Below are 16,807 nucleotides of genomic sequence, written 5' to 3'. Positions count from 1 at the left end.
CGGAACCAAGATGGCCGACACCACTGTTGCTCGGGGCAACGCGTATACACTCCGCCTTCTGGGCACCGCCCTCACCACCAAGTTTAGTTGCCCGACACCCCGTTCAAAGCGAGGGCTCACGTAGGGGTGGGGTTTGAGCCTGTCACTCGAGGAAAGCAACAAATCGGTTGGGAGATTTGGCGACAGGCGTGGTGGTCGAATCCAATAGTCTGAGGGAGAAGGCGGGTTTAAGGGTTTTTATCCAATAGAAATAAGAAAGAGGCGGGACTGATGGTGAAACAGTATCCAATGGGATTGGAGAGAAGGCATCTTGGGTATTATCATATAATTGGATATTATAGAAGGTGGGATTATGTCGGGGAATTAGCCAATGGCGTTATGGAGGAGATGGGGAAAGTGCACTGAGAACCAATGGGAATAGAAAATGGGCGGGAGAAAGGTGTGGCATTAGCCAATAATAATTCAGATGATTGGTTAAATTATCAGCCAATGGGATTCCACCACCAGATTGGGTGCCAGCCAATGGCATGACAGGCAGGGCGAGGCCATTGCCCAATCAGCCAATGAAATGCGAGAGTAGGCGGGACTACAGTCGCCGTCAGCCAATGAGAGCGGAGCCGCCCCTGCAAAGCGGCCGAGGCCACCCTGCGTTTTCCTTAGTGCCGGAGCTGGGAGCGAAAATGGCGGCCGCCGACGGCGATGACTCGCTCTACCCCATCGCGGTGCTGATCGACGAGCTGCGCAACGAGGACGTCCAGGTGCCGGCTGGGGCTGGGGAGGCCGGGCCGGGCCGCGGCCGGGGGAGGAGGCTGGGCGGCGGGGAGCCGCACGGCGAATGCAGCCCGGGGCCCGGCGTCCAATCAGGGACCGCCTCTCATCCCCACAGCCGCGCTGCGGCGTGAGAGGAGACGCCTGATTGGATGCGAGTGCCGCATCGGGCTGAATGGGAGTCTGGGGGCCAGTGTGTCCGATTCCCCCGCCTCGTGGGTTAGATGAGAAACGGCCGCTGATTGGCTGAACGTCTCCCCCATTCATTCCAGCGGGGTGTCTCTTCTCCTGGCTCAGTGAGCCCTGACCCCTGATTGGCTGTGGGATGCCTATAGAGCCGGTCATGGGGTTTGGCTCACGTGACCTGGGGTGTGGTGCGAGGGGGCACAGGTATATCCCCCATAGCCAATCACAGGCCATGCCTCGTTCCCACGGGTGGGGTGGATGAGAGGAGGTTGCTGATTGGTCAGATTTCGGGGGTGGGGGCATGGTATACTGGGGAGTCAGGGAGCCAATCACAGAGGCTCTTAAGAGCGTCTTACAGACTGTACCCTGATATACCACTGAGCTGGGGCTCCATGTGGGGTGGGCCAAAGGGGGCTCCCCTGTGGTATATGGAGTGGGGGTGGGGCCTGTGAGAGCCAATCCTTAACCTCTCTCTGTGATTGGCTGGGGGAAGCATGGTCTGTGGGAGTCAGTCCCTGCCACTGGCCTGTGGCATCACTGGAAGTGACGTGTGGCAGCCAATCCTGGGCGTCCCCTAGGAGGTGGTGAACGTGGCTGGTAGGGGCACATCCCAGGAGAGTGTCGTTTATCACAGCCAAGCTTAGGGCTTCCTTGACATGAGCAGCTTGTGATTGGTCCTTACTAGACTTCTCCATGACTGATGCTGGCCAAAGCTTGTAAAAACCAATCTCGGGGCTCCCCTCAATGAGCTGTTGCATAAAAGTGGCTGGGAAAGGCTGTGGTGTAGAGGGGGCATGCCCCCCAGGGACCAATACGGGGATTAGCCTAGGAAGCAGCTGTGTGATTGGCTGGAAAAGTTCCTGCCATATAACCGTGGTATATATGGAGGGCACAGTCCTCTGATCTCTTCCTTTTGGGGGGGAAGGGGGCTCGGGCTTGGTTCAGGGGGTGCTCCGGTAGCTTTGATCTCAGGCTAAGGATGAGGGTGGTGGGGGATGGAGAATATGGGAGCAGAGGTGTGTGTGGGGGGGATTATCTGTGGGGTGAGTGGGTCGGGGGGGTAATTAGATCAACATATGGTGTTTTAGGACTGCCATGGGAATCTAAGCTGGGATGGGCAAACTTCTTGGCCCGAGGGCCACATCTTTGTATGGTCAGCCATGAATGCTGAAGAAATTGGGAGTTGGGGTGCAGGTGGGAGTGAGGGCACTGGCTGGGGGTGTGGGCCCTGGGGTGGGGCCAGAAATGAGTTCAGGGTGTGGGAGAGGGCTTTGGGCTGGGGTTGGGGTGCTGGGGGTGGGGTGAGGGCTCTGGCTGGGGATAAGAGGTTGAGGGTGCCCCAGGCTGGGACCGAGGGGTTTGGCAGGCGGGAGGGGGATCAGGGCTGGGGCAAGGGGTTGGGACATGGGAGAGGATCGGGGGTGCAGGCTCCTGGTGGCGCTTATCTCAAGCAGCTCCCAGAATCTCTTATGTGGAAGTGCAGCCAGGCAGCCCTGCACGCTGTCCTGTTCACTGGTACTGCCCTTCAGCTCCCATTGGCCATGGTTCCTGGCCAATGGAAGCTGCAGGGACAGTGTTTGGGGCAGGGGCACCATGTGGAACCCCTTGGCTGCCGCTACATTTAGGAGCTGGAAGGGGGACATGCCCCACTCTGCATGGCTCCCAGAAGCAGCGGCAAGCCCCAGACCCTGCTCCCTGGCGGGAGCTCGAGTACCAAATTAAAATGGAGGGCTGGATGCTGCTCCTGGGCTGTAGTTTGCCCACCTCTGCTCTAATTGCATACCTGTGGGGATGTGCTAGGGGTGGGGAATGTGTTCTGTACAGGGCCTTTCTACCTGGCTATCTCCAGGGTGTGGCTCCCAGAGTGGGTATATCAGGCAGAGTAGGACTGGCCAGACAGGATGCCCCAGTGGTGATGCAGTGGAAGGGGTGTGGGAGTAGACCTTGCGAGGGGGAGAAGCTGTGGGCTGCATGTGGGGAGAAGTGTGATCTAGGGGTTAGTGAAAGGAGCCTGAGAGCCGGGATTTCTGGATTCTGTCCCCGGCTCTGGAAAGGGGGTGCGGTCTAGTGCATTAGAGCACAGGACTCCTGGGTTCTGTTCCTGTCTGAATGTGAACATTGGCCCAGCTTCTATGGGGAGTGGCAGCTGTGTAGCTTGGAAGGGGGACTGACCTTCTCAGGGATTGCCTGGATTAGTCAGGAGGGTGTTAAACTAGTAACAAAAGGGGAGGATAAAAAGAGGGAAGATACGAGCCCTGAGCACAGAATTGAGATGTTGAGAACAAAATTAATTAAGGAACGGAAGGGCATGAAGAGAAGAAATTCTTGACTTGCCTCTACTCCAGTGCTAAGTGCCTGGGTTACAAACCAAAGGAATTGGAATTACTCCTTTATGAGCAAAAGCTCAGTCGAGGTGGTATTACTGAAACCTGGCGGGATGATTTGCACGACTGGAATGTTAATATCAATGGTCATAAACCGGTGGTTTTCAGCCTGTGGTCCACAGATCCCTGGGGAACCGCAGACTGCGTTTAGGGGGTCAGCGAAAGGTAGTTCTTACCATAGAAGGGTGGTTTTCAACCTATGGTCCATGGTTCCCTGGCGGCCTGCAGATTGTGTCTAAGATTTCTGAAGGAGTCCATACTGTCATTTTTGAAAATTTTTAGGGGTCCACAAATAGAAAAAGGTTGAAACCCCCTGTTAAACTCTTTAGGAAGGATTGAGTGGGCAGAAGGGGAGGGGCACTGTCAAAATGGCATCACCTGTTTCTGAGTCACTGATAACTCGGAAGAAAATGATCTTGAATGCTTATGGATAAATGTCCTAACAGAGGAAGCACAAGATGCAATATTAGTTGGGGTTTACTGTAGTCCATGCTGGGGAATAGGAGGACAGATCTATAATGTGCAAGAGGAAAAAGTGTGAGATCCTGAGGGGCTTCACTCTGATTAACCTGTGCTGGAGCTCTCAGGCTGCCAGTACTAAAACATCCTTGGAATTTGTAAGTGTTAGAGGACAATTTCCCAACTCAGAAAGGGTTGCGTCCAATGTGGGGGAATTCTATATTAGCTCTTGTCCTCTCAGTAAAAGGGAGCTAATCACAGACCTAAAAACTAATGGTAACTTAGGTGCGAGTGATCATGACTTGATCACATTTATAATGTACAAACAGAATGAAGTCCAGACCAGTGAGAGAGATTTTATTTGGTGCTTTAAAAGGGCCAGTTTCAGAAAGCCAAAAACAATTGAGCCAAATCAACTGGGAGGAAGAATTGAATTAGGAAATGTGACTCATAATAGACCACTGGTTATGAATCCCACTGGATGCCTGAAAAGCCCCAATCAAGGAAGAAAACCATACTGCTTAAAAACAACAACAAACTGGTGTGATTTAGAAGGAAAGTGAAGGAAGCTATAAAAAAGAAAAAAAATATATAGCGGAAGAAAGGGGAACTAGAGAATTGATAAAGGAAGCAAAGGGACACAAGAAGAAATGTGTGTCCAGAAGTGTAATCACTGCTCTTTGACAGTCTCTTGCATGTCATGAGTTGGTGGGTTCTCAGTGCTGTTCCCAGCAGGGCAGGGGCTAATATCAAAAGTTGGCCTCAGGAAGGAGGTCTGAGGTAGCTGCAGTCAGTGGTCAAGAGCTGAAATTAATTCCTGTCTCAGCAGCAATGCTCATGTGGCTACAGGATTGATAAAGAGTGATGTGTGTTTATTTAAATCAGGTTTTTATTTTGTTTAAATTAGAATAATAATTTTTTCAAATAAACTGGCTTAAAATGAAATCTGTGTTTTATATGTTTAATATGTTCGGGCCTGAACTTAGGAGTCTCTTAAAACTCTTAAATAAAAAACAAATGCTGAATCTGTGAGTCTGTCGCAAACTCAGACTGAAAGGTTGCTTTTCTGTATAAAGAAAGAATTGGGAAAAATATCTAACTTTTGCAGTTAAGCTCTGTAAATCTGCTTCAGTAGGTCATCTACTGTATTAAGGACTTGCTCCTGTGGGGGACCGAGGACTTGCACTTCTGTGTGAGAGATTATTTAATACAAATAAATTGTACATGCTGTTTTGTGTGTGTAATTAAATTCCAGTCGCCGTCCGAATGCAGCTTCACATAAATCACGAGGAAGAAGTGAATTAGCTAGTGAACGAGCCACCGATCAGTCACTTTTTTCTAACAGATTACAGATGTTATTAATAAGCATTTGAAAATACTGTGCTCTAGAATGGCCTAAATCAATGTATATTGTTAGCGTCCCCTCCTAAGCAGCCAAAAGACGAACGAAGTCTAGGCTGACAGCTCCATTTAGCTGTAATTGACGTGTTTTAATGGTCCCATCAGCCAGGGAGAATGCGCCTTTCTTTAGACCATCACTGCAGCCCAAATGGAGAAGTTAATTAAACTTGGCGATTTAAACCACAATTTGGAGCGAGGCAATTACAATCCCCTTGCGGAAAGCTGCCATTACAAATTGCTTTGCTTTTAAATTGCCAGGTGGGAAGCTGATTTCAGTGGTGATTCAGATGCCCGGGGTCTGACCTAGCTTTTAGCCCAGCGTCCCCCTCCCCAGTCTGCACTGGTCACCTAGTTCTCACCCACTCTCCTCTCCACACAGCTACGGCTCAACAGCATCAAGAAACTCTCCACCATCGCCTTGGCCCTCGGCGTGGAGAGGACCCGCAGCGAGCTCCTGCCTTTCCTCACAGGTGACCAGAGGGTTCCACGCTGGCCTCCAGGACTCCTGGGTTCTCTCCCCGGGTCTGAGAGGGCAGTCGGGCTAGTGGCTTAGAGCAGGGGGTTCTGGGAGTCAGGACTCCTGGGTTCTACCCCCACTTTGACCTTGGGTAAACTACCTCGGTTCGCTGTGCTTTTTAAATGGTGGATAGCAATAGCCAGCACTGGTGGCGGACGGCAGGGCTGTTGGTGGGGGGGGGGGGCGGGCAGGGGCTTTGCAGGGCTGGAGCGGGGGCTGTAGGCTTTCCACCCTCCTTCAGGGCAGGAGCGGGCTCTGGAACGCTACTGCTGAAACCTTGTGTCCGAGTGAGTCGGAGAGACAGGGCACTGTGTTGAGTCAACTAGCGGCTCTCGATTCCCCTCTGAACCCACGGGCCTGGCTTTCCAAGGCGTCCGCCGCCTTGTCCTCTCCCTGCTCACCCGCCACTTCTCTTTCAGACACGATTTACGATGAGGACGAGGTGCTGCTGGCTCTGGCTGAACAGCTGGGGACCTTCACTGCTCTGGTTGGGGGACCCGAATATGTGCACTGCTTACTGGTAGGTCAGACCCCTGCCACCTAGGGCATGGAGCCTCATCATGCGGGCACTGGGGGGGTCAGGACACCTGGGTTCTATCCCCAGCTCTGGGAGGGCAGTGGGGTCTAGTGGGTTAGAGAGGGGGTGGGGGGAGCTTTGAGGCAGGATGCTTGGGTTCTCTCCCCAGCTGTGAGCCGGGAAGTGGGGTCCAGTGGGTTGGTGGGAGTGGTCTGGGAGTCAGGATGCCTGGGTTTTATCCCCAGCTCTGAGAGGGCAGTGGGGTCTAGTGGATTAGAGGGGGGGGGACTGGGAGTCAGGACGCCTGGTTTCTCTCCCAGCTCTGAGTGGGGCATTGTGGGTTTGGGGGCGGGGCGGGGAGGGGGCTGGTCTCCTGGGTTCTCTCCCCACTCCAAGCAGGGGTGGAATCAGTCCAGCTCCGATCTCACTGCTCCCCGCAGCCCCCCTTGGAGAGCCTGGCGACGGTGGAGGAGACGGTGGTGCGAGACAAGGCGGTGGAGTCGCTGCGCGCCATCTCCCATGAGCACTCGCCCTCGGACCTGGAGGGACACTTCGTGCCCCTGGTGAAGCGCCTGGCGGGGGGCGACTGGTTCACTTCCCGCACCTCGGCCTGTGGCCTCTTCAGCGTCTGCTACCCTCGCGTGTCCAGCTCGGTCAAGGCAGAGCTCCGGCAGTGAGTGAAACCCCTCTGGGGCTGATTGCGCGACTGGGGGAGACCCTCTCAGGGCTGAATGCGGTGCTGGGTGAGAGCCTCTGGGTCCGTGGGACCCTTCCTCCCCCCGCAGGGCTGATCACGGGGCTGGAAGGGACCCCGGGTCCATGGGATAGGTCCCTGTTACCTCATCATCCCCTTCAGAAGTGGGATCTGTATGTGTGTCTCTCTCTCTCTGTGACTGGAGGCAGTTGAGATGAGGTTCACCCTCCTTTGACTGGTCTGATCCGGGGTGGGACACCAAGCTAGATGAGCCCATGGGGCTGATCTGAAGTGGCAGAGAGGGGGTGGAACTGGTCTACATGGGCCCCTGGGGCTGAACTGGGATGACAGGGAGGAGCTCTTACAGGCATCTCACTCCCCCCTCCCCGGCAGGTACTTCCGGAACCTGTGCTCCGACGACACCCCCATGGTGAGGAGGGCGGCAGCCTCCAAGCTGGGTGAGTTCGCAAAGGTCCTGGAGCTGGAGCATGTGAAGGGCGAGATTATCCCCATGTTCTCCAACCTGGCTTCCGATGAGCAGGTGAGAGCTGCGTGGGGGAGAGGGCTGGGTTCTCCTGGGTTCTCTCCCTGGCTCACGTAGGGGAGTGGGGCCTAGTGGGTTAGAGCAGGAGGACTGGGGCCCAGAACTCCTGGGTCGCCCTCCTGGCTCTGGGAGGGGAATGGGGTCTGGCATTAACCCATCCCTGCCTCTCTCCCGCAGGACTCTGTGCGCTTGCTGGCGGTGGAGGCTTGCGTCAATATCGCTCAGCTCCTGCCCCAGGAGGACTTGGAGTCCTTGGTGATGCCCACGCTACGGCAAGCAGCTGAGGACAAATCATGGCGGGTCCGGTACATGGTGGCTGATAAGTTCACAGAGGTGAGTGCTGCTTCCCTCCTCGCTCCAGTGATCTGTGGTGACCTGATGTTGTGTGGGCTGGCAGGAGGCTGTGGGTCGGGAGTGAGGGGCACTGGCAGAGCTTTGGGGGAGGGGGGAGCTCAGGGCTGGGATCGCTGGGGCCTGCGGGTGGGGATTGAGATCTGTGCACAGTGTTGATGCTTGTCAGTTTCCCCTGAGCTGAAATTGACAGGCTGTTGATCTGGTGACTCCCCATCTGTCCCTTGCTGACCCACTGCCCTTCCTCTCCCTCCCCCCCCCCCCCCCAACAGCTCCAGAAAGCTGTCGGGCCTGAAATCACCAAGACCGACCTGGTGCCGGCTTTCCAGAACCTCATGAAGGACTGTGAGGCCGAGGTGCGGGCTGCTGCCTCCCACAAGGTCAAAGGTCAGCCTTGGTGCACCATCTGTCGGGATTGCCCTCTGGAAGGACCAGCCAGAGGGGGTCGTTGGGGGGAGGGTGGATGGGGCTTGTGGGTGGGATATAGTCTCCCCCAAGGACTGGCTGGGAACCCCGTGGGTGGAGCCCTTGGTAATTGGCTGGAGCTGGGATGGTTATGCCTATCTCGTGGACTGGATAGACAGGAGAGGGTGGTCCTACCCTGCTGGGTGTAGGGTATTGATCTCAGCTGATCCTGGCCCCTTGGGGGAGGCCTTAGGGGAGGGGGATGGATGGTGGGTATGATCCTGGCCTTTTCTGCTGTTGGGGGGAGATTTGGGAGGGAGCAAATAGACTTGGGGAGAGAAAGGGGGTGGGAGTAGGTCGCTTGCTGCATGTCTGAACTCTGGTCCCCAGTGCCCTGCGCCGGCCTCCTGAAGCAGCTGGTCTCAGCCCCCTGTGGGAGCTGCTTCCCCCTCATTAACCCCTGTCCCCTTTCACCATCTGCCCTCCCCAGAGTTCTGTGAGAACCTGTCAGCCGACTGCCGTGAGAACGTCATCATGACCCAGATACTGCCCTGCATCAAGGTACAGGGCGGGGCTCAGCCTGATCCCCCTTGCTGCTGGCATCCCCCCTCCCGCAGGGGAAGGATGGGTGGGTGGCAGGGGAGCATAGGGGCACAATGGGGTAGAGGGAAGCATGGTGTAGGGGGAGGAGGGTGTGAGAATAGGGGGCACAGGATGTGGTGGAAGGGCAGGGGAGCATGGGGAGAGGGATGTAGAGGGCCTGGGGAGCAGGGGCGTAAGAGGATGGTAGGGGTTGGGGTCAGGGGTTGCCACCAAGGACAGGAGTGTGAAGGGGTAGTGGGTGAGGTGGGGGGCGGTTTAAGGGGAGCACAGGGGGTTGTGGGAGGCAGCCCCTGCAGCTCACAGTGCCATGAGACTGGCGTCGGCCCATCTGCGTTAACACCCTCCTCCCCCCCCCCCCCCCGAGCAGGAGCTGGTGTCGGACGCCAATCAGCACGTCAAGTCGGCGCTGGCCTCTGTCATCATGGGGCTGTCACCTATCCTGGGCAAGGACAACACCATCGAGCACCTGCTGCCGCTCTTCCTGGCCCAGCTCAAAGACGAGGTGAGCGCCCCGCCCCAGAGGTGTCTGCATTTTGGGTCCGCTGTGCTCCTGTCTTGCTGGTAGCTGTTTTTTTCCTTTGGGAAGAGCTCAGTGGGGTTTAGTGATTAGAGCATGGGGAGCTGGGAGCCAGGATTCCTGGGTTCAATTCCTGGCTCTGGGAGGGGAGTGGGCCCCAGTGGTTACAGCATTGGGGAGCTGGGACTCCTGGGCTCGATCTTGTGTGGAAAGCCTTTGCTCTGAGCTCTACCCCTCCCGCCAGTGCCCTGAGGTTCGGCTCAACATCATCTCGAACCTGGACTGCGTCAACGAGGTGATCGGCATCCGACAGCTCTCGCAGTCTCTGCTGCCGGCCATTGTGGAGCTGGCCGAGGATGCCAAGTGGCGCGTCAGGCTGGCCATCATCGAGTACATGCCCCTGTTGGCCGGGCAGCTGGTAAGGAGGCCATGGGGAGTCGGGGGGCTTCGGGATTCAAGGCCTGGAGGGTCAGGCCTGGTTCGTGGTGTCCTGTCTCTTGCTAAGCGGGGAGGTGCCTGATCAGGATTTGAATGAGAGGGTCTAGGCTTCTCGCTTGGTCAGGGCTGGCCCCAGTGTAGCACTAGGGGGCACTGTGCTGTGGGGGGCTAGCCCCGATGCCCTAGGGGGCGCTGTGCTGCAGGGAGCTTAATTCGTCAGGCCTGGGGTTGCTGGGAGCCAGGACTCCTGCCAGAACTAGGGAGAGAACCCAGGGGAATGGGGTCTCTAGTGGGGTTAGATCAGGGGCCTGGGAGCCAGGACTCCTGGGTTCTCTCTGCCAGGAGCCCCTCATCTGTGAAATCAAACAGTGCCTGTTTTCCAGGGGCCCTGTCTCCCACCATGTCCCGGGTCTGGCACAGAGTTCCAGAGCTAACGGTCTCTTCCTTTCCAGGGGGTGGAGTTCTTTGACGAGAAGCTGAATTCCCTGTGCATGGCTTGGCTGGTGGATCACGGTGAGTGTCGCTCCAGGGACCCGCCCCTCAGGGCTCTCCCCGTGGCCAGTGCTGGCTCCTGGGCCCTTGGTTTGAGTGGGGACCTCACTGCTGCAGGGTGGAGCCCTGCAACTCTGACCAAGCAACGGTGCATCGTGGGAGTTGGGCTCTAAGGTCACAGGAGGCAACGGCTGCTCAAGGCTCACACAGAGGGTTGGGTGGCAGGACTCCTGGGCTCTGTTCCTGGCTGTGCCACAGACTGGCTGTAACCACCAGCAGGGCGTGGATGTGCTTAGAAATCGCGGGTTTTACTCCTTCCTTCCTTCCTTCGTTTCGACTGCGCTCTATGGGGCCAGGGCTGTCTCTGCCAGGCGTCGCTCAGACACAGCCACTACGGAGGTTCTGCATCCTACTCGAATGTAAACAAATTACCCTTCACTGATGAATTGCCCTTTGGTCTATTGACTTATAAGGGCTCCCAGAGCCTCTGCTTGGGGGTTTTATAGCCCCATCCACTTGGTCCAAGCTGTCACAGCCAGTGACACTAACAAGATCTAGGTCACTCCCCCCAGGGAAATGCAATTAACAGGAGTCTGGTCGGTTTCAGGACAGCTTTGCTCCTCAGCTCTGTGGCTCAGCTCAGTTCTATGGGGTGAGCAAGACTCAGTCTGTTTCACTCCCCCATTGCTCTGGAAGGGAGTGTGTGTAGGGGGCTCCACAGAGATAATCCACTCCTGAAAGGGATTATGTGGGGGACAGGAGGAGGTGAGAATTCCCCTCAGCTGCAGGGCAGTGGCTGGGACAGAGGGCTAGAGATGCAGCATCCTAGGCCTGCATGTGTGATTCAGCTTGGGGTGGAAATGGTGGGGCATCCTCACCTCTAGGGCGCCCCTTGTGGCTCGACATGGCATTGCATAGGGCTTTGCCTTTTGTACCCTACACGTCCCCCTCCGGTGGCTGTTTCCAGTCCCAGCTGGGGTCTTCTCCCAATTCCATCTCTGGGGAGTCAGTGGCTCGGGTCTTCGCCTGTCACTTCGCTCCCCTTCCACGACAGCAAAAGGTCCAGCTTAGAGCCCAACCCAGGTGCCCAAATTAATAGTTCAGCCCCTCTCGGGCTCCACCGAAACCCTCTGCTGCCTGGCCCAGCACCTCTCGCCTTGTGTCTTCCCCAGCAGCGTTCACCCGCTGCTTCCCTTCGCCAGCCACTCCTGCCGTTCATCTCTTCCTGGTCCGCGTGGGCCCTGTCTCAGGACTCTACCCCCAATTCCCCCCAGAGCCTGCTCTGCTTCCTGGGGGTAGCTTGCCCTGGCTTCCTCAGTTCTTCCCAGAGGGGAGCCACTTAAATTCATGTGAGAATAAGGCCCAGATCCAGACTGGAGGTATCTCTGGAAGATGCTTTTAGCCACGCGCAAGTTGTAGGACTCCACCCGGGGGAGCTGGAGGAAATGGAATGGCCTGCGCTATGCGGCGATGACATCGACTGATCTAATTCGGCACTTCTGGACTCGGATCATGCATAAATCCCAGCATTTGTTTAAAAGGAACAGCCAATTTTTCACCTTCTTGGCCACGAGAAGCCCTGGGGCTGGTGCGGATTTCTAATGGCATCCGATGGGGGATTATTAGGGACAATCAGCAACTCTTGCGTGGCAGGGAAAGCTGAAGCAGAAAGTGCCTGTGTTTTACATGAGAATTCCCAGAAACATAAAGGGAAAACCTCGACAAATACTGTTTTCCTCCCAGTGTTTTGCGGGGTGGCTGCCGAAAATGGGGGATAAACAGGGCACCTGGTGAATGTGGGCTGCCGGGGGCAGGGTGAATTGTAACCCCTGAAGACTCAGAATCCAAAGGGTGACTCTTCCTAGCTGAGATCTCAGGGGGGAGGGATTGGGGTTAACATGCCACTGTTGGTAGCCAGCAGTCAGGATTGGCACAGAGCCCCGGCCACCCCCGGTGATGCGTTTTCTTCTCCTTTTCCAGTCTATGCCATCCGGGAGGCAGCCACCAGCAACCTGAAGAAGCTGGTGGAGAAATTCGGCAAAGACTGGGCCCACGCCACCATCATCCCCAAAGTGCTGGCCATGTCAAACGACCCCAACTATCTTCACCGCATGACCACGCTCTTCTGCATCAATGTGAGTGCCCTGCTGGGGGCAGGGGGAGCCCAGACGCCTGGGGTGGGGGGCCAAGGGGTTAGAGCAGGGGACTGGGAGCCAGGACTCCTGGGTTCTCTCCCTAGCTCTAGGAGGAAAGTAGGGTCTACAGGTTAGTGCCGGGAACCAAGACTCCTGGGTTCTACTCCTGTTTTGGGCGATCGGCACAGATTCAGCGCTGGCATAACACTCTCCCCCCACCCCCCAGGTGCTCTCGGAGGTGTGCGGGCAGGAGATCACCACCAAGCACATGCTGCCCACTGTGCTGCGCATGGCGGGCGATGCCGTGGCCAATGTCCGCTTCAACGTGGCCAAGTCCCTGCAGAAAATAGGACCAATCCTGGACAACAGGTACAGCCAAGGGGTGGGGCTGGGCTGGGCTGGGGCTGTGGCACTGGGCAGGGTTGGTTGGGGTTGGGGAGGGGAGGTTGGGATCTTCTAGAGGAGCGGGGATGGGGTGTGTGTGGGGAGGGGAGGGGAGCAGCACTGAGGCAGGGCTGGGGGCATCAAGGGGAGGGGCGGAGGGAGGCAGGACTCCCAGCTGCTGTTCTCCTCCTCCAAGTAGCTGCGGGGAGGGGGGAGGATTCCCTGGGCCAAGGTTCAAGTCTGCTCTGCCCCCCATGTCTCTTGCTCTGTGGGTCGCCCTAACTGCCCCACTGCACCCCACAGCACCCTGCAGAATGAGGTGAAGCCTGTGCTGGAGAAGCTCACGCAGGACCAGGACGTTGACGTGAAATACTTCGCACAGGAGGCCCTGACCGGTACGGGGAGAGGCTGGGACCGGGTTGCACCCACAGCCCCTTGAGGCCCTCCCCACTGGAGGGAGCGGGGTGTCGCTGGGCCCTGCCCGACTGATCCAGGCTCCTGGGGCCCTGTGGAGGTGGGGAGTGCTAGGCAAGGTCTGTAGTCATTACCTCCCATCACCCATCCTCCCCAGCTGTGGGGAGACTCAGACCTGCTGGGAGCATGGGGTTTGGGGGTGTCTTGGTCAAAGACCCCTTCTCTGCTGTGTGCGGTGGGGTGGCCATAGGAGGGGGCTCCTTTATGGAGCGGGGAGACATCCAAGTGGTGTTGGGGTTCAAAGGGGAGGTTCCAGATGTCCTCTTCTCTCCCCGGGGCAATCAGCAGATCTCTGAGTGGGTTCCCTGCTCCCCTCTGATCGGGCTCGGCCTTGAACCCCTCCCCCACATCAGACCAGGGGCAGTGTTGTATGATTAGGGTTGTCAGGTCAGAGAGGGGGAACCCAGAAGCCTCCACCAAGTGTGTGGGGTGCTTAGGTGATACCCCATCTGTCTTCTGCGATTTTCCAGTTGTGGGGGGATGGGCCTGCAGGGAGAACTCCCCCATCTGGAAAGGGGGGGAGTATCTGGGGCTGAGAGCCATGACCCTGTGATCTGACTGACTCTCTCTCTCCTCCCCACAGTGCTGGCGCTGGCCTGACCCCAAGGATGTGCCCTGTCGTCTCCCTGACCTCCAGCTGCTGTCGGCCCCTCGGTCCCCAGCCCCTCCCCAAGCCTCTGTGCATGTGTATGAACCCCTGTTGGGTAGGGGTGCCCAACAGCCCAATACAGACCCCCCCACATTCCGATCAGCCCCCTGCTCACCAGGGCCTCACTGCCCTTCCCCCTCCGACAGTTCATCTCCTGTCTGGTCACTCACCCGGCACACAGCACTCGGCCCCCCAGTATCTCCCCCACAGTCAAACACTGCAGTTTGGGGGGTGCCTCGTTGCTCCCGGAGTCCCCCATCCCTGCACTGTCTCCCCCTCTGGATGGCTCGTCATGTCCCTTAGCGGCAGCTTCGCCCCTCCAGTCCCTGCCCAGTGGGTGAGGGGCACAGGATGAGATGGGGGGAGGGGAAGCGGGGGCAGGGCTGTGTTCAGCTGGTTTTATGCACTGTTTCACAGCCACCTGTGTCCCTGCTCTCCTCCTTCCTCCTCCTTCGTCCCTTGTTCTCACTCCCCGAACCACTCCCTGGGGCAAGTTTTAAGCAGAGAAAAGACCAAACCTCCCCATGGAAACAGGTTTCTTCAATGTTAGTTTCAGCGCTGGTCAGTTTCACCCTGGGCTGGGGGTGGAGGGTGGGGGGGGTCTCCTTTGTCAGTTTCACCTTTGGGCTCTGGGCAGGTTCATGCTGGCAGGTGCCCGCCTGATGCCAGCCTCAAGGAGGCTGCAGATGCTTCTCAGCCATGGGGCAAAGGGCCTGAAACCCCCGGGGCGATCTCTCCAGGGTGTGAGATGCTGATTAGAACTTGGGGGGCCCCCCCGGCCCCTCTCACCGCAGCAGGTCAGCTGACATTCTCAAATCAACCCTCAAAAGGGTCTGAGCCCCTTTCCCCAGCCCCCATGGGGAGCTACTTTGGGAGAACTGAGCTGGGATTTTACAGGCAATGTTTGGGGTGGGGGGGTCATGACCTTGCTCTGGGTCATGGGGGGTGATGTGTGTAAAATCTGCTCCGAGTTCACCCCGTGCCCTCTCAGCGGTGGTAGGGAAAAGCCCCCACTCCTCAGGTGCTGCTGAGTGGGCAGGAATTGGCTCAGGATTTCCCCTGGGTTCTAGCCCCATGGCTGTCAGTCCTGCCCCATGCCTCTGCTTTAAGTTCTGGGGGGTTGTGCCCCTCACCTGGAAGGGGCAGGGCCTCACAGCTGTCTGGTGGGGATTGGGGTGGCCTCTTGAGGTCAAGGGGGGTTGGGTCACTCCCACCCTTACCATGCAAACACCTGTTCCCCAGTGTGACCCTTCCCTTTGCTGCTGCCCTGGTGGTCATGCACTGAGCAAATACAGGGTGATCCCTAACCCCCCGCACCCTTTAACACAAGTCCCTCCCCCCCCCCACCCCCACCGTTAGTGAAACGTCACTTTCAAGCTAATGGGTTTTTTTGTGGAAACTTGTTTTATTTTTTTTCTTCTCCATGATTAATAAAATGCTCGATCGTTCCTGCGTGGTTGTGGTGTGGACAGAGCCGGGTGGTCCCCAGGGCGGGGTGGAGGGTGGAAGAAGAGGATCTTAGAGGGTTGAAGCAACCTTAGGGGGCAGTGGGGTGCAGGGGCTGTTTATACAGGGATCCCTCACCTGCTGCTGAGATGCAGCCACCTCTGGGGTGGGGCACTGGGGCTGGTTCTACAGGAACCCTTCATGCGGTGGTGAGAGGCAACCAGCTCTGGGCTGGGGTAGCTGTTTATCCAGCTCCAGAGCAAGGCAACTGCAGAGACAGGCTGTAATGGAAAATTCTGTGTCCCCATGAAACCCCTGTGAGGACTTGTGGGCGGTGGAAGGGATTTGAGCTGGGGCTGGCAAGTCGAGGGCCTCAGGCCAAGCACTGAGGGTTTGTGACCCTTTCCCTGGAATTTCAGTTTCCTCCCAGAGAAGTGCTGCAGTCGCTGAGGACTCTAGGACCATCCCTGCCCCCTGAGCCAGCCAGTCTCGCAGCCTGGGGCTCTGCCCCCTATAGGGGAAGGTGCCTATGTCCTGTTCCCTGCCCCCCAAGCCAGCCTGGAGTTGGGCCTGCATGTTCCCTGTCCCCCAGCCTGGGGCTGGGCCCCTTTGAGGGGAAGGGCCCCTCCCCTGTCACCTGGAGATCAGCCTCTTGATCCCTTCCTTCTCCCTAAAAGTACCGTGACTGTTGAGGGCAGACACAGGACTGTCACCCCTTGGGGGGCTCTGTACCCCCAGCGGAGGCCACCCCCTCCAGGAGAGCTGCCTGAGGTTTTCCAAAGGGCGGAGTCTCTGTTGGAGAACGCCACTGGATTGAAATGGACCCAAGCTGGGGAAGGCGTCTGTTCAGAGGCAATTCCCTGGCGAGGCAGGCGGGTTCAAAGCCAGCGGACTCAGCTGAGTTGTTTCATTTCAAAATGACCCTTTTTTGGAGGTTTCCAGATGGGTTTGCTGATTTTGATGTTTCTAGGGGAGGGATAGCTCAGTGGTTTGAGCACTTTCCTCCTAAACCCAGGGTTGTGAGTTCAAGCTTTGAGGGGGCCACTTAGGGATCTGGGGCAAAATCAGTACTTGGTCCTGCTAGTGAAGGCAGAGGGCTGGAGTTTGATGACTTTTCAAGGTCCCTTCCTATTCTAGGAGACGGGTGTATCTCCTATTATTATTAAGGCCACGTCCAGACTAGGAATTAAAATCGATTTTAGATACGCAACTTCAGCTACGGGAATAACGTAGCTGAAGTCGAATTTCTAAAATCGAGGTACTCACCAGTCTGGACGGGGCGCCATCGATGTCCGCGGCTCTCCGCGTCGATTCCGGAACTCCGTTCGGATTGATGGAGTTCCGGAATCGATGTAAGCGCGCTCGGGGATCGATACACCGCGTCCAGACTAGACGCGATATATCGATCCCCGAGCAATCGATTTTAACCCGCCGATGCCGCGG

General features: G+C 57.1%; 1 protein-coding gene across 1 annotated transcript; it reads left to right on the top strand.

Annotated features, from left to right (window-relative positions):
• The first annotated feature begins 642 nt into the window (after positions 1–642).
• Positions 643–15,366, top strand: PPP2R1A (protein phosphatase 2 scaffold subunit Aalpha). Its single transcript, XM_050930756.1, has 15 exons — positions 643–758; positions 5,578–5,668; positions 6,135–6,235; positions 6,673–6,905; positions 7,320–7,467; positions 7,648–7,803; positions 8,094–8,208; positions 8,717–8,787; positions 9,197–9,331; positions 9,591–9,764; positions 10,237–10,297; positions 12,257–12,411; positions 12,638–12,780; positions 13,099–13,190; positions 13,853–15,366. The coding sequence occupies exons 1-15, from the start codon at positions 681–683 to the stop codon at positions 13,867–13,869; spliced, it is 1,770 nt and encodes a 589-aa protein (XP_050786713.1). The 5' UTR covers positions 643–680; the 3' UTR covers positions 13,870–15,366.
• Positions 15,367–16,807: the final 1,441 nt, after the last annotated feature.

The sequence above is a fragment of the Gopherus flavomarginatus genome, chromosome 20, assembly GCF_025201925.1.
Source record: "Gopherus flavomarginatus isolate rGopFla2 chromosome 20, rGopFla2.mat.asm, whole genome shotgun sequence".
Lineage (NCBI taxonomy): Eukaryota > Metazoa > Chordata > Testudines > Testudinidae > Gopherus > Gopherus flavomarginatus.
The sequence above is the reverse complement of the archived record's forward strand: the minus strand, read 5'-3'. Positions and strand labels throughout refer to the sequence as shown.